The sequence below is a fragment of the Podarcis erhardii genome, assembly GCF_964252035.2.
Source record: "Podarcis erhardii genome assembly, chromosome: 5".
Classification (NCBI taxonomy): domain Eukaryota; kingdom Metazoa; phylum Chordata; class Lepidosauria; order Squamata; family Lacertidae; genus Podarcis; species Podarcis erhardii.
In genome coordinates, this window is record NC_138509.1 from 8,363,033 (window position 1) to 8,379,610 (window position 16,578).

At 43.1% G+C, this 16,578-nt stretch overlaps 1 protein-coding gene across 1 annotated transcript in view; it reads left to right on the forward strand.

Annotated features, from left to right (window-relative positions):
* GTF2F2 (general transcription factor IIF subunit 2) overlaps positions 1-16,578 on the forward strand; it is a 68,529-nt gene that overhangs the window by 37,426 nt on the left and 14,525 nt on the right. Inside the window, exons 7-8 of the mRNA XM_081861046.1 lie at positions 12,592-12,691; positions 15,293-15,436. Coding sequence (XP_081717172.1) covers positions 12,592-12,691; positions 15,293-15,436 — 244 coding nt within the window. The remainder of the gene's footprint in view (positions 1-12,591; positions 12,692-15,292; positions 15,437-16,578) is intronic.

Consider the following 16,578-nt stretch of genomic DNA (forward strand, 5'->3'; position numbering starts at 1 on the left):
CTGCATCGGTGACTGACAGCACAACTTCCCCCCTTTTTTCTTTCTTTTTGCTTTGGACTCTCAGATTCATCAGCCCCAGCAAACATTGTCAGTGGCCTGGGATGGTGGGATATGTTGTCCTGCAACATCTGGAGAACTATAGGTTCCCCACCAATTCCTTACACTATTCATTTTAAGGGACACCATGGCAACAAATTTATGCTATGCAACTTGCGTTCTGTGTCAGTACATTGGCCACAAGCATCTCATCAAATTTCTTTTAATGCTGAAAACCTCAAAGACAATAAAGTTCAAACCTGTTTTTTCCATTTCATTTCATGCAGGGGGATGCATGTGTTTTTGTGACCAATGTAACACACCAATGCAACACATTGTGAGCAATGCAACACACTTAATCAATGTATGTTTTATTGTCCTAAGACCATCTGGTTTTGTTTCTAAGGTAAAACTTATTTTCAGTTCAGCAAATGAGAGAGTAAAGCTGTTCAACAAAGGCCCCGTATAATTGTGGAAAAGTCAGTGTCTCAGGGTATTGAGGCCTTGAATAGTTGTCCTTGATTTGGGGATACCAGATAGAATAATAAATGCTGGTTGGTGTCATGGTAGAAGATCCAATTTCTAAGTTCTCCATCTGGAGATTATAAGCCCTAAACTTGTCTTGATATTTTGTGCCCAACTTCCTGTCCTTAATTGCTCCAACCAGCAGAGCTTGGTGAGAATATGGTCCTCAAAGGCATTTAGTCTACCCCAGTATCTAAGGTAGGCTAGAGCAAATCTGGCTGCTATCATAGAATCATAGAGTTGGAAGAGACCACAAGGGCCATCGAGTCCAACCCCCTGCCAAGCAGGAAACACCATCAGAGCACTCTGACATATGGTTGTCAAGCCTCTGCTTAAAGACCTCCAAAGAAGGAGACTTCACCACACTCCTTGGCAGCAAATTCCACTGTCGAACAGCTCTTACTGTCAGGAAGTTCTTCCTAATGTTTAGGTGGAATCTTCTTTCTTGTAGTTTGGAACTATTGCTCCGTGTCCGCTTCTCTGAAGCAGCAGAAAACAACCTTTCTCCCTCCTCTATGTGACATCCTTTTATATATTTGAACATGGCTATCATATCACCCCTTAACCTCCTCTTCTCCAGGCTAAACATGCCCAGCTCCCTTAGCCGTTCCTCATAAGGCATAAGGCATCGTTTCCAGGCCTTTGACCATTTTGGTTGCCCTCCTCTTGAACTGTGGTGACCAGAACTGGACACAGTACTCCAGGTGAGGTCTGACCAGAGCAGAATACAGTGGCACTATTACTTCCCTTGATCTAGATGCTATACTCCTATTGATGCAGCCCAGAATTGCATTGGCTTTTTTAGCTGCCGCGTCACACTGTTGGCTCATGTCAAGTTTGTGGTCAACCAAGACTCCTAGATCCTTTTCACATGTACTGCTCTCAAGCCAGGTGTCACCCATCTTCTATTTGTGCCTCTCATTTTTTTTGCCCAAAATTTTTGCCTATCAAGGGGAGACCCAACAGCTCTAAGATGAGCCGATGGAGTCCCTGGAGGAAGCCCTAGTATCTGCCTCATAAATCTATTTTGTAGAACTTTTTGTTCAGATTTGATACCAGTTCCCCAAATTTCAGCCCCATAAAGCATTTGTGCACATAGATCTTGAGGGCAGAATTGATTAGCTGCCACCTTTCAAATGGAAATAAAACTGTATAACTAACTGGCCAGTAGAAGAGGCAGGTGATAACTTAATTGCATTCATTTGGCATTTCCATGAAAGCTTTTCATCAGTAAGCAATCCTAGATATTTAAACATATGTACTCGTTCAAGTATATGACCATCGAATGACCACTTGGACTTAGTAACCCTCTTACTCAACGTGACAACTTTGGGTTTTAGCATAATTTCCTTTTAGACGTTCTTTTTTACACAGTTGATCAAATTTAACTAGCATCCTTCTAAGTCCAATTTTGTTCAAAGAAAGCAGAACTAGGGGATCAGTGTGTAACAGAATGGATGCTTTACAATTCCCAAAGCGGAAACCGTTTCCAATGCAGTAGTTGCACTAGTGCAAGGACTTCGTTTGCACAGTAGATCTTCCCCTCCTAATTGCCTCATGTCCTCTCCAGATCTGCTCCGGAGGGTTCTTAAACCAAGGCGCACTTTCCCTACTGAGGCCTCCCGTCGCCGGTGTTCCCGTAGTGAAAAAATAAAAAAAGGACATAGGCAGACAGTAAATTACAATTATAGGTGTTAGGAAGAACTGTAATGGCACAAATGGTGATTCTTCCAAAAAATATATTATTATTTTGAGTTCTCCCCATTCATCTTCAAACAAGTATTTTGAAAAAACGGCCAAAAAAATGGTATCTGTTTTTGGATTTCAGAAAAAGAAACCCAGGTTGGCCATGATTCTAGAAAACTGGGGTAGGGAGCAGATGGGAAATTCCTCCATTTTCATCGTATTATGATTCTTTTCATTTGGGGCAGCTTAGTTTTATTTTGAGAAAGATTGCTTAAAAATGGATTATGTTGCAGCATGAGATGTTACCACATATGGATTTAGAGGTATTAGGTAAAGGTAAAGGTACCCCTGACCGTTAGGTCCAGTTGCAGATGACTCTGGGGTTGCGGTGCTCATCTTGCTTTACTGGCTGAGGGAGCTGGCGTTCGTCCGCAGGCAGCTTCCGGGTCATGTGGCCAGCATGACTAAGCCACTTCTGGCGAAACCAGAGCAACGCACGGAAACGCCGTTTACCTTCCCGCTGGAGCGGTACCTATTTATCTACTTGCACTTTGACGTGCTTTCAAACTGCTAGGTGGGCAGGAGCTGGGACTGAATAACAGGAACTCACCCCCTCACAGGGATTCGAACTGCTGACCTTCTGATCGGCAAGCCCTAGGCTCTGTGGTTGAGATACAAAAAAATCACAAGCCATATACTTTCAATTGGATCAGGATATGGAAAGACATTGCAGGGTCATTTGCTCCAGTATGTTCCCGTCTGTTTCCACTGAGATATTATCCTCAGGTTGTTGATTCTCCTTCATAGAAAACCATTTTTTCTTGGGAAAAGAAAAATTGTGTTTAATTTACAAGATTTCTACATTAATTGTAATCCTATATTCATGGAACAATTTGCCTTGAAGGTTCATCAATTTAAACCTTGCATCAATGTTTGCAAATATATGCTACTAGGCCTCTAACCAATTTCAAATGAAATGTCCTAAATAAAGGACATCAAGGCAGAGGCTATTTAATACCAGCTATTTAAGGTGACCTTTTGGACATTAAAACAGGTTTGTCGTTCTTATCATAGGAAACAAACCGCTTCTTCTTCTTGGCTTAGCATACAAAGATCAGACACCCTGGGTTTGCACTTGCTCGTGTGTTAGGTCCAGTATATAGATCATATTAATGTGGCCGGAAGATCTCAATTATTCAGCAGCAGTTGACTTATAGACCATGCTGACACTACTCTCAGAGCCTCTCATATTCTTTAACACTTGGGTCTTTCCCAGTCCCAGAGTTACTCATCTGCTATTTACTTTGTCATTCCAAAATTGAATAAACATGGATCATCTTTCATCAAATATGTTTTGATAAGTGTTACCTATTGCTTCCCTAATCACGTTTGCTTTATCAGCAAGACAATTGCCCAAGTTTTCTTCAGTCATTGTGTCATTGCTGGAGGATTTTTCACTCTTCCAAAATTTAGCAATACCAAGATTTGCTGTATTCATGTACTTCTGACTAGCTTTGGGGAAGAGAGAGAAAGTGTGGCAGACAAGGAGGCTTTCCAGTTCAGGAAATGTGCAGGTTTCACTCAAGTGCACATATTCCAAAATGCTTAAATCCTTAAATATCAGACTACAGCAGATAGGAGGGGGCTAATCATGGAAGGTACATTCACACATTCTCTCTCACGCCCACACTTATACAGCTTCCTTTTTGGGAAACCAGCCATTTTCTAAGATTGTGTTTGAGAATCTCTCACAAAGAAATGAATTTGAAATCAAATCATCTTCTTGTGCTATTAAATAATGGCACAGATGTGTTTTGAAAAACTTGAATCAAAACATCCAGTTCAGATTGCTGCGCCTTTTCCATTGAAGTATCTAATCATGGGGAAGAGAGTCAAGTTGTAATGTTTTATTACACTTGGCTTTGTGTTAAATTTATTCATCTATAAGTGGAACACCAAATCAATCTTACTTTTTCTCATGGAATATCTATTCTTAAATGTATTTCTTATTAATATTCACCTGCTATATGCTATAGAGATTCTGGAAGCTGCCTGCATCCATGTTGCTGTTGCTGAGCAGACAAAATACTAACAAAAAGTTGCCTTTGATGAAATGTCTTCATGGTGTCTGTCCACATATTTTGTCAAGGGGTAACTGGAGATAAATTTGTATACCGTATTTTTTGCACCATAACACTCACTTTTTTCCTCCTAGAAAGTAAGGGGAAATGTCTGTGCGTGTTATGGAGCGAATGCTTGCGGGTGGCGGGGGGGATCTGCTGCAGTCGTGAGCAGAGGATCCATGGTTCCCCTTCCTTCCCTCCTCCGTGGTTACAAAGCATGGATCCACATGGATCCTCAGGATTTTTGCATTGGGCTACTCCAAACTCAAAAGGGACGCGGGTGGGTAAAAGCCTCAGCGCCTAGGGCTTGCCGATCGAAAGGTCAGCGGTTCGAATCCCCGCGGCGGGGTGCGCTCCCGTTGCTCGGTCCCAGCGCCTGCCAACCTAGCAGTTCGAAAGCACGTCAAAGTGCAAGTAGATAAATAGGGACTGCTTACTGGCGGGAAGGTAAACGGCGTTTCCGTGTGCTGCGCTGGCTCGCCAGATGCAGCTTTGTCACGCTGGCCACGTGACCCGGAAGTGTCTGCAGACAGCGCTGGCCCCCGGCCTCTTAAGTGAGATGGGCGCACAACCCTAGAGTCTGTCAAGACTGGCCCGTACGGGCAGGGGTACCTTACTCCAAACTCACTGTCAGATCACATGCCTGTGGCCACAGCATGAACCTCAAAAATCATATATCCACTATTTCGTTTAGAATATTTTTGTTGTTGTTTTCCTCCTCTAAAAACTACGTGCGTGTTATGGTCTGGTGCGTGTTATAGAGTGAAAAATACGGTATGTGTTTTAATAATCTGACAGAGAACGCAAACTGCCTGGGGCTCAGAAAGAAACCAGGTAGGTTTGGTGATCTCTCTGTCTCCCTCCCTAAAGATGTGCTTTGAATCCCTAGAATCTTCTGTCTGCGGAATAGAGGGGGTCTAAATTGGGGTGTGATGGCAGCCTGCTTGACATACCCAGACTGCCAAGAAGGATGGAATGGGGGGTGGGGGAGAGACCTTTCCCCCTTCCATTGCAGCATGTTTTAATGGTTTCTGTTTGACTATTGCCACTAAACACAATTGCTGCAGGACTAGTGCTACTGCACTTGTTTTTCATTTAAATTAGACTGATTGTGGGTGTTGTGCTTGTCTTGCTCAGATTCTGGAATCCTTTAAACATTTTCCACAAGCTCCTTACCTTGTTGTGGGAGAGTGGGGCTGTGCTTCTAGCTGTTTTAGAAAAACGTAATACACTAGTAAAACCTGCAAAGCATGAGGAGCAGTTACTGTGCATTTTAGGATTGTGGAGAGAGGAGGCTACCTGCATGGCTGCCTTGCGTGCTCATGGGTGTGTGGTGTATGGCGATTTGTGAGTGGGCTTAATGTATGCTTAATACCTGAACGTACAGTGTTATAGTTAAGCAGTGAAGGTGCCAGTGTTTTCTGGGAGCCTGCGGTGGTGACATGATCAGAAACAAGCTAGCTGACATGCTTCATTGCTGCATCTGTTAATTATAACCTCCCTTAGAGGCCAAGTATTGACAGCTTTCACACAGAGCTACCAAAGTAACAGCATATTGCTACCAGTTACATCTCAGTACCTTGTTGCCCTTGGTGCTGTGTCTTGCCTTTCCCAGTTCCCCCTGGTGTGCTTGCTTCCCTGGTAACCATTTGTTTGTTTCACTTGGTAAGGTTTTAGAAAAGCTGGATACCTACAACATCTAAAGGACCCCTGGCTGTCTGACGGCGTTGTGTACAGTGGTACCTCATGTTACAGATGCTTCAGGTTACAGACTCCACTAACCCAGAAATAGTACCTCGGATTAAGAACTTTGCTTCAGGATGAGATCAGAAATCATTCGGTGGCTGCGCGGCAGCAGCGGGAGGCCCCATTAGCTAAAGTGATGCTTCAGGTTAAGAACAGTTTCAGGTTAAGAATGGACCTCCAGAATGAATTAAGTTCTCAACCCGAAGTAGCACTGTATATGGAAGCATATTCAATTACCGGTAAATAGCATGCTTCGGAAGCTAGTGCTTGAATTAAAAGAACAAACCTTGTCTGTAGACTTGTAGCTTAAGAGTAAGAGATCCTGGGCCCATGGCATAGGGCAGGGGTAACATTTGCGGGGCCCTCCAGGAGGGGGGCTGCAATTCCCATCAAGCCCCGCCAATGCAGTAATCATGGTATTTGCTTAATTATAAGGCCTAACAAAGGGAAGCAGGTGGCACTGTGGGTTAAACTACAGAGCCTAGGACTTGCTGATCAGAAGGTCGGCGGTTTTAATCCCCACGACGGGGTGAGCTCCTGTTGCTCGGTCCCTGCTCCTGCCAACCTAGCAGTTCAAAAGCCTGTCAAAGTGCAAGTAGATGAATAGGTACCGCTCCGGCGGGAAGGTAAACGGCGTTTCTGTGTGCTGCTCTGGTTCGCCAGAAGTGGCATAGTCATGCTGGCCACATGACCCGGAAGCTGTACGCCGGCTCCCTTGGCCAATAAAGCGAGATGAGCACCGCCACCCCAGAGTCGGCCATGACTGGACCTAATGGTCAGGGGTCCCTTTACCTTTACCTTTTAAGGCATAACAAACATAGACATTCAGAGTTGAACACCAATTTGGTTCCCAATTCCTTGGCTGCCAACATAAATAAGGAAGCAGGCAATGTAACACCATCTTCCTTGCCTAATAGCAAAATGTACCCAAATTCACTTAGTGTAACAAAATTCTTCCTGAGGCTAAACAAAGATTGAGAAATTCCATGAGGATCTTTTTAGAGAGGACGTTGGTGAACAATACAGTGAACTACTGTATGTCCTTTATAACTGCCTTGCAGAAGACCCAGAGATGCTGTTCCAAAGGTAATTTCTTGTAGCATCTATCCAGAAAGGCACAAGGCATAACACTGAGTTTTAATTCTGTAAAAGCAATTCTCTGTGAAGCTAAGGTAACTGCCTCCAAACAGTTAGCTTTCTGATTAACTGTCTTAATATGTGGATGCAGCTAGAAAATTTCAAAAGAATGGATAAATGGCATATCAAAGAAGCTTTCTCATCCACAAGAAACCATAACTGCAATTTAGACTGTGACTGGATCTTAGTCAGCTAACTATCAAGTTCTCTAGCAAGTGTAGTTTTCAATTATGGTGCTGGTTCTGGAGGAGACTCTTGAGAGTCCCGTGGATTGCAAGAAGATCAAACCTATCGATTCTTAAGGAAATCAGCCCTGAGCGCTCACTGGAAAGACAGATCCTGAAGCTGAGGCTCCAATACTTTGGCCACCTCATGAGAAGAGAAGACTCCCTGGAAAAGACCCTGATGTCACAAGGAGAAGGGGGCGACAGAGGATGAGATGGTTGGACAGTGTTCTCGAAACTGTGGGAGGCAGTGGAAGACAGGAGTGCCTGGTGTCCTCTGGTCCATGGGGTCACGAAGAGTCGGACACGACTAAACGACTAAACAACAACAACAAGCAAGTGTAGGCAAAGCAGCAATTGACTTTTGAGAGTGAGCCATAAGCTATAGAAAGCAGACGTGAAAATGGGAGAGTTTACATTCTGCTCTAGAAAATTAAGAGTCAAACTTGTATTCTAGCCTGTTTCAGCCCACTTCTGCACTGCCATATGCTGCATTGGTACCAACAGGTAAAGGAAATACTTTCTTAAGAAAGGAATTTTGAAGCTTCTCCAACTCCTGGACCAATGATCAGCTAAGACCTCAAATTTCTATACCAGTGGGTTTTCAAAGTGTGTGGTACACCACATTGGTGTGGCAGCAAAGGATGGCAAGTGTGGTGGGAAGGTTCATGGAGAATTGAAGAAACAGTTAAACATTTCACTATGGTATAGTATCAGAATATATATATATTTGGATATACAACCAGAAACAATGTCTCTCCAAGAGCATTGACTATTCTTCTACAGTTCTTCATGATATATTGTTGTGAACAAGGATCTTCAACTCTGACAAATATGAAAGATCAGAAAAGAGAAAGGCTTCTCTGTGTTGATGAGGAGATGGGAATTTGTCTCAAATTAGATAATTATAAATGAGATTACATGGCAAAATCAAGCTCACACACCTCTCATTGAGTTTGTATGCATACTTAAGGCCAGTGCTTTCTTTTCCTAGAAGAAAAAGGTGCCATGGGCATTTTCGGCAAGAGGGGAGGTGGAGGCGGCTGTGGTGATGGAGGGGGAGGAGGAAGAAGATGGAAGAAAGAAGAAGGAGAGAGAGGCAGAGAAGGCTGCTTGCCCGCCTGTGTGCCTGGGGGCTTGCCTTGCACCTTGGCAGCAAGCCTGCTGGGTACCGGTGAGGCTATGCAAGGCAAACTCGTCTGCAGATGATTGTGGGCTGGGGTAGGGAAGGCGGCAGAACTGGGCTTGCCTCGCTGCCACCATCCCAACAAGGGACATGGCAGAGGCTGGGAAAGGGGGGGCCCACTCAGCACTCACAGGGCTTTCCTCCCCTTCACCTCTGCCGCCAAGGGGACAGGGAGGATGCTAGGAGCAGCGTTGGAGGGTGGAGGCCATGGGACGTTCCAAGCCTGGAACGGGTTTGTGCCAGGCCAAGGAGAGGGGGTCCTCCCGGCCCTTTCGGCAGCTTCATCCTTTGGTGGATGTTGCACCTTCCTGGGGTGGTTGGTGATAGCCCTGACAGCAATTGTTGTTGTTGTTTAGTCGTGTCCAACTCTTCGTGACCCCATGGACCAGAGCATGCCAGGCACTCCTGTCTTCCACTGCCTCCCACAGTTTGGTCAAACTCATACTGGTAGCTTTGAGAACACTATCCAACCATCTCATCCTCTGTCGTCCCCTTCTCCTTGTGCCCTCCATCTTTCCCAGCATCTGGGTCTTTTCCAGGGAGTCTTCTCTTCTCATGAGGTGGCCAAAGTATTGGAGCCTCAGCTTCAGGATCTGTCGTTCCAGGTAGCACTCAGGGCTGATTTCCTTAAGAATGGATAAGTTTGATCTTCTTGCAGTCCATGGGACTCTCAAGAGTCTCCTCCAGCACCAGAATTCAAAAGCATCAATTCTTCGGCGATCAGCCTTCTTTATGGTCCAGCTCTCACTTCCATACATCACTACTGGGAAAACCATAGCTTTAACTATAAGGAACTTTGTTGGCAAGGTGATGTCTCTGCTTTTTAAGATGCTGTCTAGGTTTGTCATTGCTTTCCTCCCAAGAAGTAGGCGTCTTATAGTTTCGTGGCTGCTGTCACCATCTGCAGTGATCATGGAGCCCAAGAAAGTAAAATCTCTCACTGTCTTCATTTCTTCCCCTTCTATTTGCCAGGAGGTGATGGGACCAGTGGCCATGATTATGCCTTTATTTCCCTCCTCCTTTGTTTTCCTTTTTTTCTGCTTGGATGATAACGTGTGCATTTTGCTCTTCCATCCCCTGTTTGCTCTTTTTCATGCTTCTGTTCAGTATGATGGGGATGAGGGGGTTAAGTTGCATACCTGATTGCAGCAGTCGCTATATTCCAACTCAACTCTTCAGATTGCTCATATGCTTATGTCCAAGTACTTAAGTACCCAGCCAAATTGGGATCCAGATGGCTAAGATCAGAGGGTTACAAAGATATCACGGTTTTCTTTTTGTACTGCAAAAGCTCGTTGTATTATTTATTGAATAATCATACCTAGCAATTATGTATATAGAGTTTTTAAGCATCCAAAACATTTATTATATATATTTATATTCCACCTTTCCCCCAGACTGGGACTCAAGGCAACTTACAGATAAAACCACAAAAGCACAGATAAAATAGAAAAACCTAAAAACAGAAAATTCTTATAGCAGCCATATTACAGATTGGGATGGTTGGTGGATGAAGTTGAGAGTTTCTGGCTGACATGAAATTTGAACCTTGGACATTTTATTCTTTAGCTGCTGTTCCTGTTTTGTTTGTTTTGTTTTGTTTTTTCTTTGCATAAACTACTATTGATGCTTAATCCTCTTGCTTGAGAAATTTAGGCTGTTAATAACCCCAGGTACAACATTAAGCGGTCTCAGAAACTTCCCCAATGTAGAACTAAATGAACCTTTCACATAACCGTATCTTTATATAGCTATCCCTGTTTGATTCCATTCTATCTTATGTATCATATGGAGAAATCAGTCATGCTTGTTGGATGCATATTGTCATTATAATAAAAGTCAGGAAAATAACAAGAGTTTCATGACTCACTGTTCAATCTGGAATGTGCATGAGATGCTAGCCTAGAAGAAAAACTCCACTCGTAGGTGTAAGGAACATAATGTGGTAACAGCATGCTTTTGGAGACATTGTGCTTTTAGAAATAATAATTCTCTAAAATTTTCTGGCGGAACAACAGTTTCGTATACTGAATAGACTTTGAGTGATCTGCTCTTAGTCAAAGTTCATTCGGGCCAACATGTGATACAAAAAAGGGAAATTGCGTCTATGCTTCTGACCTTGATTCTCAGCTAGCACACAAGCTTCTTTATATAATGTTCAATACCTATGAGCATTATACGAGAGGGGTACACAAATGTCCCTCTCCTGGCGAGTTTCGAGAACTAACTTACAATAACTGTCAGAAATATATTTACCTCGACCTGTTTTCAGACTTGGTGGCAGCACTTTTTATCTTAGGCCTGGATTCAACACCACACCTAGTAGGCCTGGGTGATGTAGCAATACATCGTCCTGGACCGGTTTGAGGGCCAGAGCACAATGGCGCCTTCACTCGGTGGTATACCACATGTGAAACCACTGCCACTCCTAAGGTGCCATTGTGCTCTGGTCCTCAAACAAAGGAAGTCATGATTGTGTGGCACCAGAGCCGATGGAACATGTTTTTCCCTCGGGTGCTGGTGGCAGAGGGACTCCCTTCACTGACAGTGTCTGGTTCGCAGAAGAATAACCTTTATCAACCTTTGGTGCCTTGCAGGGCTAGGGCCGATAGAGCTCATTCCTCTGCATTCCAGGCGCTGTCCAAGATGGATGGGAGTTTATTAAGGGTGAAATATTGAAGGCCCAAAGGCAGACAGTTCCAACAAGAAAGGAAAGTGAGAGGCGTCTAAAGAAACCATTGTGGCTGGATAAGGAGCTGGCAGATGAGCTGAGATTTAAAATGGGCATGAGTAAGAAACGGAAGAAAGGGGGAATCCCAGAGGAGCCAACAATTGCAGGATGAATATCAAAATATATATATAAAAATAAAAAATTGTCTAGTAGCACCTTAGAGACCAACTAAGTTTGATCTTGGTATAAACTTTTGTGTGCATGCACACTTCTTCAGATGCACACTTCTTCAGGGTGAGCTGTCGTCATCATGAACAAAACTGATTACATCCAGGAGGTTCACAGACAACTCTCCAATAGGGCCTTTTATAAAAAACTGGACTTAGACCCCACACAGGAATACAAAAAAAACACGATAGTTAAAGAGCTACCACCACACATCCAAGAACAGATCCTCTCAAACGCACCAACAGAACCTCGACCAGGAACCTTCTATCTTCTACCCAAAATACACAAACCAGGAAATCCAGGACACCTCGTCATCTCAGGTATTGGCTCTATCACAGTAGGTGTTTCTGGATATATGGACTCTGATCTGAAACCGTATGCCATCAGTGCTCCTAGCTACGTATGTGCCACCACAGGTATCTGAAGAAGTGTGCATGCACATGAAAGCTTATACTGTACTAAGAACAATCTTAGTTGGTCTCTAAGGTGCTACTGGGCATTTTTTTTATATATTTCGACTGCGTCAGACCAACACGGCTACCTACCTGAATCTGGAAGGGTGGATATCAGGCAGGCTTAAGCTCAGGATGAGTTCAGGCTTGCAAGAAAGTTATTTACACCTTGATTTGTAATTGTTTCTTTAAAATAATTTCTTGATTTTTTTTAAAATAAAATTTTAGGGAACAAATTTGACACTAGAAGTTTGCATTCATTTTGCTTGTCGACCTGTACTATATCCTTTTTAGGTGGGGTTGATAAGAACTGTACAGAGCCAACACCTGGGGCTGAGGATTCTTTGTCCCCCATTAAAATATTTGAGGGGGCCAGCCTCCCCCCAGTTGATGGGCATTGCCATTCAAATGGTGTGCATGCACAACATCATGCGATCAGTTATGCAGGGTAGGGCTTACCTGCCCCCCCCCATATTTTATTCAAGTTGGCACCTCTGACAGGATATGTAATACAACCAAACTATTATGAGCATATGTTGTTTTTACTGGTTTTTAATTTCTTTTCTCTTTCTTTTAGGCTTCAGATTGAAGAATCTTCTAAACCTGTAAGCTGGACTATGCAGCTGGACAAAGCTGTAACCACTAACTACAAACCTGTGGCTAATCATCAATATAATGTGAGTTACTTTTCATGCTAGCCTTTATTGTAGTTCTTAAACTAATATTGCCAAATCACTAGGTGGTTAGTTCAACTCAAGAGATGAAATTCAGCACTCAGTCCAACTGTAATATGTGTTTAAGTTGACCTGTTAAGTCTTCTGTATTATACAACAGCGTAAGAGCATACTTCTATAAATCTATTTTAAAAGGTGCAGATCCTGTGCATACCCATTTTATTTTATTTTATTTTTGCTTTCAAATTGTTATTGGAAGAGGTTCAGTTGATTTTTACAGTTAGCAAATACCTCAACACGTTTTAATTGAAGGAGAGGTATAATCGGCACAACGCTGGGTCAGCCTAGTGGCACAATAAAAGAACATTAAAGCAATAAAGCAAATGATTGGATTAAAGAATATTTCAGCAACAGTTAGTGCAATGAAACACCCAGGGAAGTGGCAGGAATGAATTTTTTTTTTAAAAAAAAATATGACTGTAAAACACATGATCAAATAGAACTGTTTTGACCTGCCGTCTGAACATGCTCAAAAGCATAATGGGATGCTGCTGCTGAAAAAATATTCCTTCCAAATGTATAATAATAATAATAATAATAATAATAATAATAATAATAATTTATTATTTATACCCCGCCCATCTGGCTGGGCTTCCCCAGCCACTCTGGGCGGCGTCCGAAAAAATATTAAAATACTATAATACATCAAACATTAAAAGCTTCCCTAAACAGGGCTGCCTTCAGATGTCTTCTAAAAGTCTGGTAGTTGTTTTTTCCTTTGACATCTGGTGGGAGGGTGTTCCACAGGGCGGGTGCCACTACCGAGAAGGCCCTCTGCCTGGTTCCCTGTAACTTGGCTTGTCGCAGTGAGGGAACCGCCAGAAGGCCCTCGGTGCTGGACCTCAGTGTCCGGGTAGAACGATGGGGGTGGAGACGCTCCTTCACATATACTGGACCGAGGCCGTTTAGGGCTTTAAAGGTCAGCACCAACACTTTGAATTGTGCTCGGAAACGTACTGGGAGCCAATGTAGGTCTTTCAAGACCGGTGTTATGTGGTCTCTGCGGCCGCTCCCAGTCACCAGTCTAGCTCCCGCATTCTGGATTATGTAGGTAGGTAGGTGTTTGGCAGTCCCCAGAGCATTACAGAGTTGAGGGGCAGCCTCTATATACATGTTTTCTGTGCATCTGTGCAGTCCCTACTTAATAAGGAATTTGTGTGATAATAGAGACCATGATGGAACATGAGACAGAGGCAGTGTCTCAGAGCTAATGTAGCATAGTGGCCGGGAGGCTGAACCGTGCGGTAATAGGGAAATCCCCAGTTCAAATCTTGCCTCTGCCAGGAACACTCAGTAGGTGATGTCATAAGCTCTCACCAGGACTTAAGCTCTCCTTGCGTGGGCGTGTATCTGCTCTCCAAATACATAAAAGAGAAAATGGCCAGCACAGTCATTTTCTCAGGAGAAGGCTCAAGCGAGCTGATGCAGGGATATATCTGTTTTCATTAGGTAAATGTTTTTTGTTTCCTGAGCATTGCCTGAAGATGAACACACCACAATAAGAGACATCATTGAAGAAATAAAATAATGTTGGCAGATGCTGGCCTTTTATCACCATCGACTTAGAACTAAAACATCACTTTATATATGCAATTTGATCTTTCTAAGCTCCTGCCAGCAAAAAATACTGACTGTGCATGCAATTCTCTTCCTGAATTCACAGTTTTAAGAGGACATGAAATAAAGCTATCTACAAGGTCAATTCACACCACAGTCCTTCTCCCCCCCCCCCACTTAAAATGATATTTTAAGGGGGGGACTGTGGTGTGCATTCCAAGTACACTATGTCAACTGGAGATCACTGCTATATGCTTGTTAACTCTCTCAAAGAAATCCAGCGGGTTCATGAGACAGGAGAACATAATCCTCTCTTGCCTACGTGTCAAGCCCTTTAATCTTATGTTCCTAAAGCTGTGATGAGCCTAGAATCCAACCTCTGCTTAAAAACCTCCAAGGATGGAGAATACACAACCTCCCAAGGGAGACTCCCACTGTTGAACAGCTCTTGCTGTCAAAAAGTTCTTCCTGGTGTTTAGTCGGAATCTCATTTCTTGTAAACTTGAATCCAGTAGAATTGTAGAGTTGGAAGAGACCCTGTGGGTCACTCAGTCCAACCCCCTGAAGTGGAGGAATCCCAAGTAAAGCGTACATAACAGGTACGCTTAACAAGTTATATAAAAGAAACAATTGGTCTTTTTTAAGGAATTAATTGTGATTGCCACTTCTTACAGTAAAATAATTCTTCTGTGGAACTAGAAACACATTAAAATGGTTAGCAAGAGGCCCTATGCAATTGGCTGCTCTCGGATTCAAGGAATGACAGTGCAAAGCATAAATGGGATTAAGTACTTTGGGGGACTTCACTCTGTTTTATAATTTGGTTTATCTTTCATTGTGCCTCAACTAAGAGTTAAGAAGATTCTTATTTATATCAAAGCAGAACTGATTCGACACCCCCCCCCCACGCTTTGTTCCTTGCAGCTACAAATTCATATGGTGGTTCTCAAAAACACCATTTAAAATTTTTGCCATTTGGATTAACAGATTGATTATGAAAAGAAGAAAAAGGAAGATGGAAAGAGGGCTCGGGCTGAAAAGCAGCAAGTACTGGACATGCTTTTTTCAGCCTTTGAAAAACATCAGTATTACAACATTAAGGACTTAGTGGACATAACGAAACAGCCGGTGGTAAGTGCTTGTTCTGAAAATGGATGCCGTTTGTCACTGATAAATACATTAACTTATTAAGACAAATTCTTTAGTATGTAACATGTGCATAACATGCATTTTAAATGAACTGGCACATACAGGTTTGTTTGTTTCCAATAATAGACAATGCAACTGCATGTTTAAAAATAACCAAAGCCGTGCAAATAGGTTACGTTTTGTTGTTCTTCCTGATCGGTGTATAAACCACAAGTTCTGAAACACAACAAAGTAACTTTTCACATATCGGGGATTAAGTGAGAAAAGAAAAGAAAACTGAGATGCTTCTTGTGTAATGGAACAGTTGGAAGCGTTTGACTATTTGGCATTTAATGATTAATAATCCCTGCGCCCCATTCAACGTTTAGATTCAGATTTCAAGCCTTTTAGAATTTGTTGCTAGCATGTCAGTCCTCTTGCTCTAGGATTCTCTCTAGGGTGTGGAGTTCCAGTGCATAGAATCATAGAATGGAAAAGTTGGAAAGGACTCTTGAGAGTCACCTAGTCCTAGTGCAACTCCCTGCAATGCAGCAAATCTCAACTAAAGCATCCATGAGGATTCCCATTTCTGTCAAAGCCAAATTCCACCCATAATGGACAGAGTCTGCAGCACATGGACTGTAGGTGAGACTGTTTCTAAGAGCAAAGTTTGCCATCTGCTCCTTGAAGACAGCTGGAGGAGGCGAATTGAGCCTTTCTCCTCTCCCACCCCCTTGTGGGGAAAACTTGAGTTACTGCACTTGGGATTATTGTTGCAAGGCCTCCACTAGCACTTACTGCCTATAATGATTGCAGGTATGTCACTAGCTAATAATACAGTGGTGCCCCGCAAGACGAATGCCTCGCAAGACGAAAAACTCGCTAGACGAAAGGGTTTTCCGTTTTTCGAGGTGCTTCGCAAGACGAATTTCCCTATGGGCTTGCTTCGCAAGACGAAAACGTCTTGCGGGTTTGCTTCCTTTTTCGTAAAACCGTTAATACCCGGGGAATCCGTGCTCCGCAAGACGAAAAAATCGCAAGACGAAGCAACTCGCGGAACGAATTAATTTCATCTTGCGAGCCACCACTGTAGTTACAGAATCTGAAAGACCTTGGAGTTGGGAATCAGGTAATGAGCAGATATA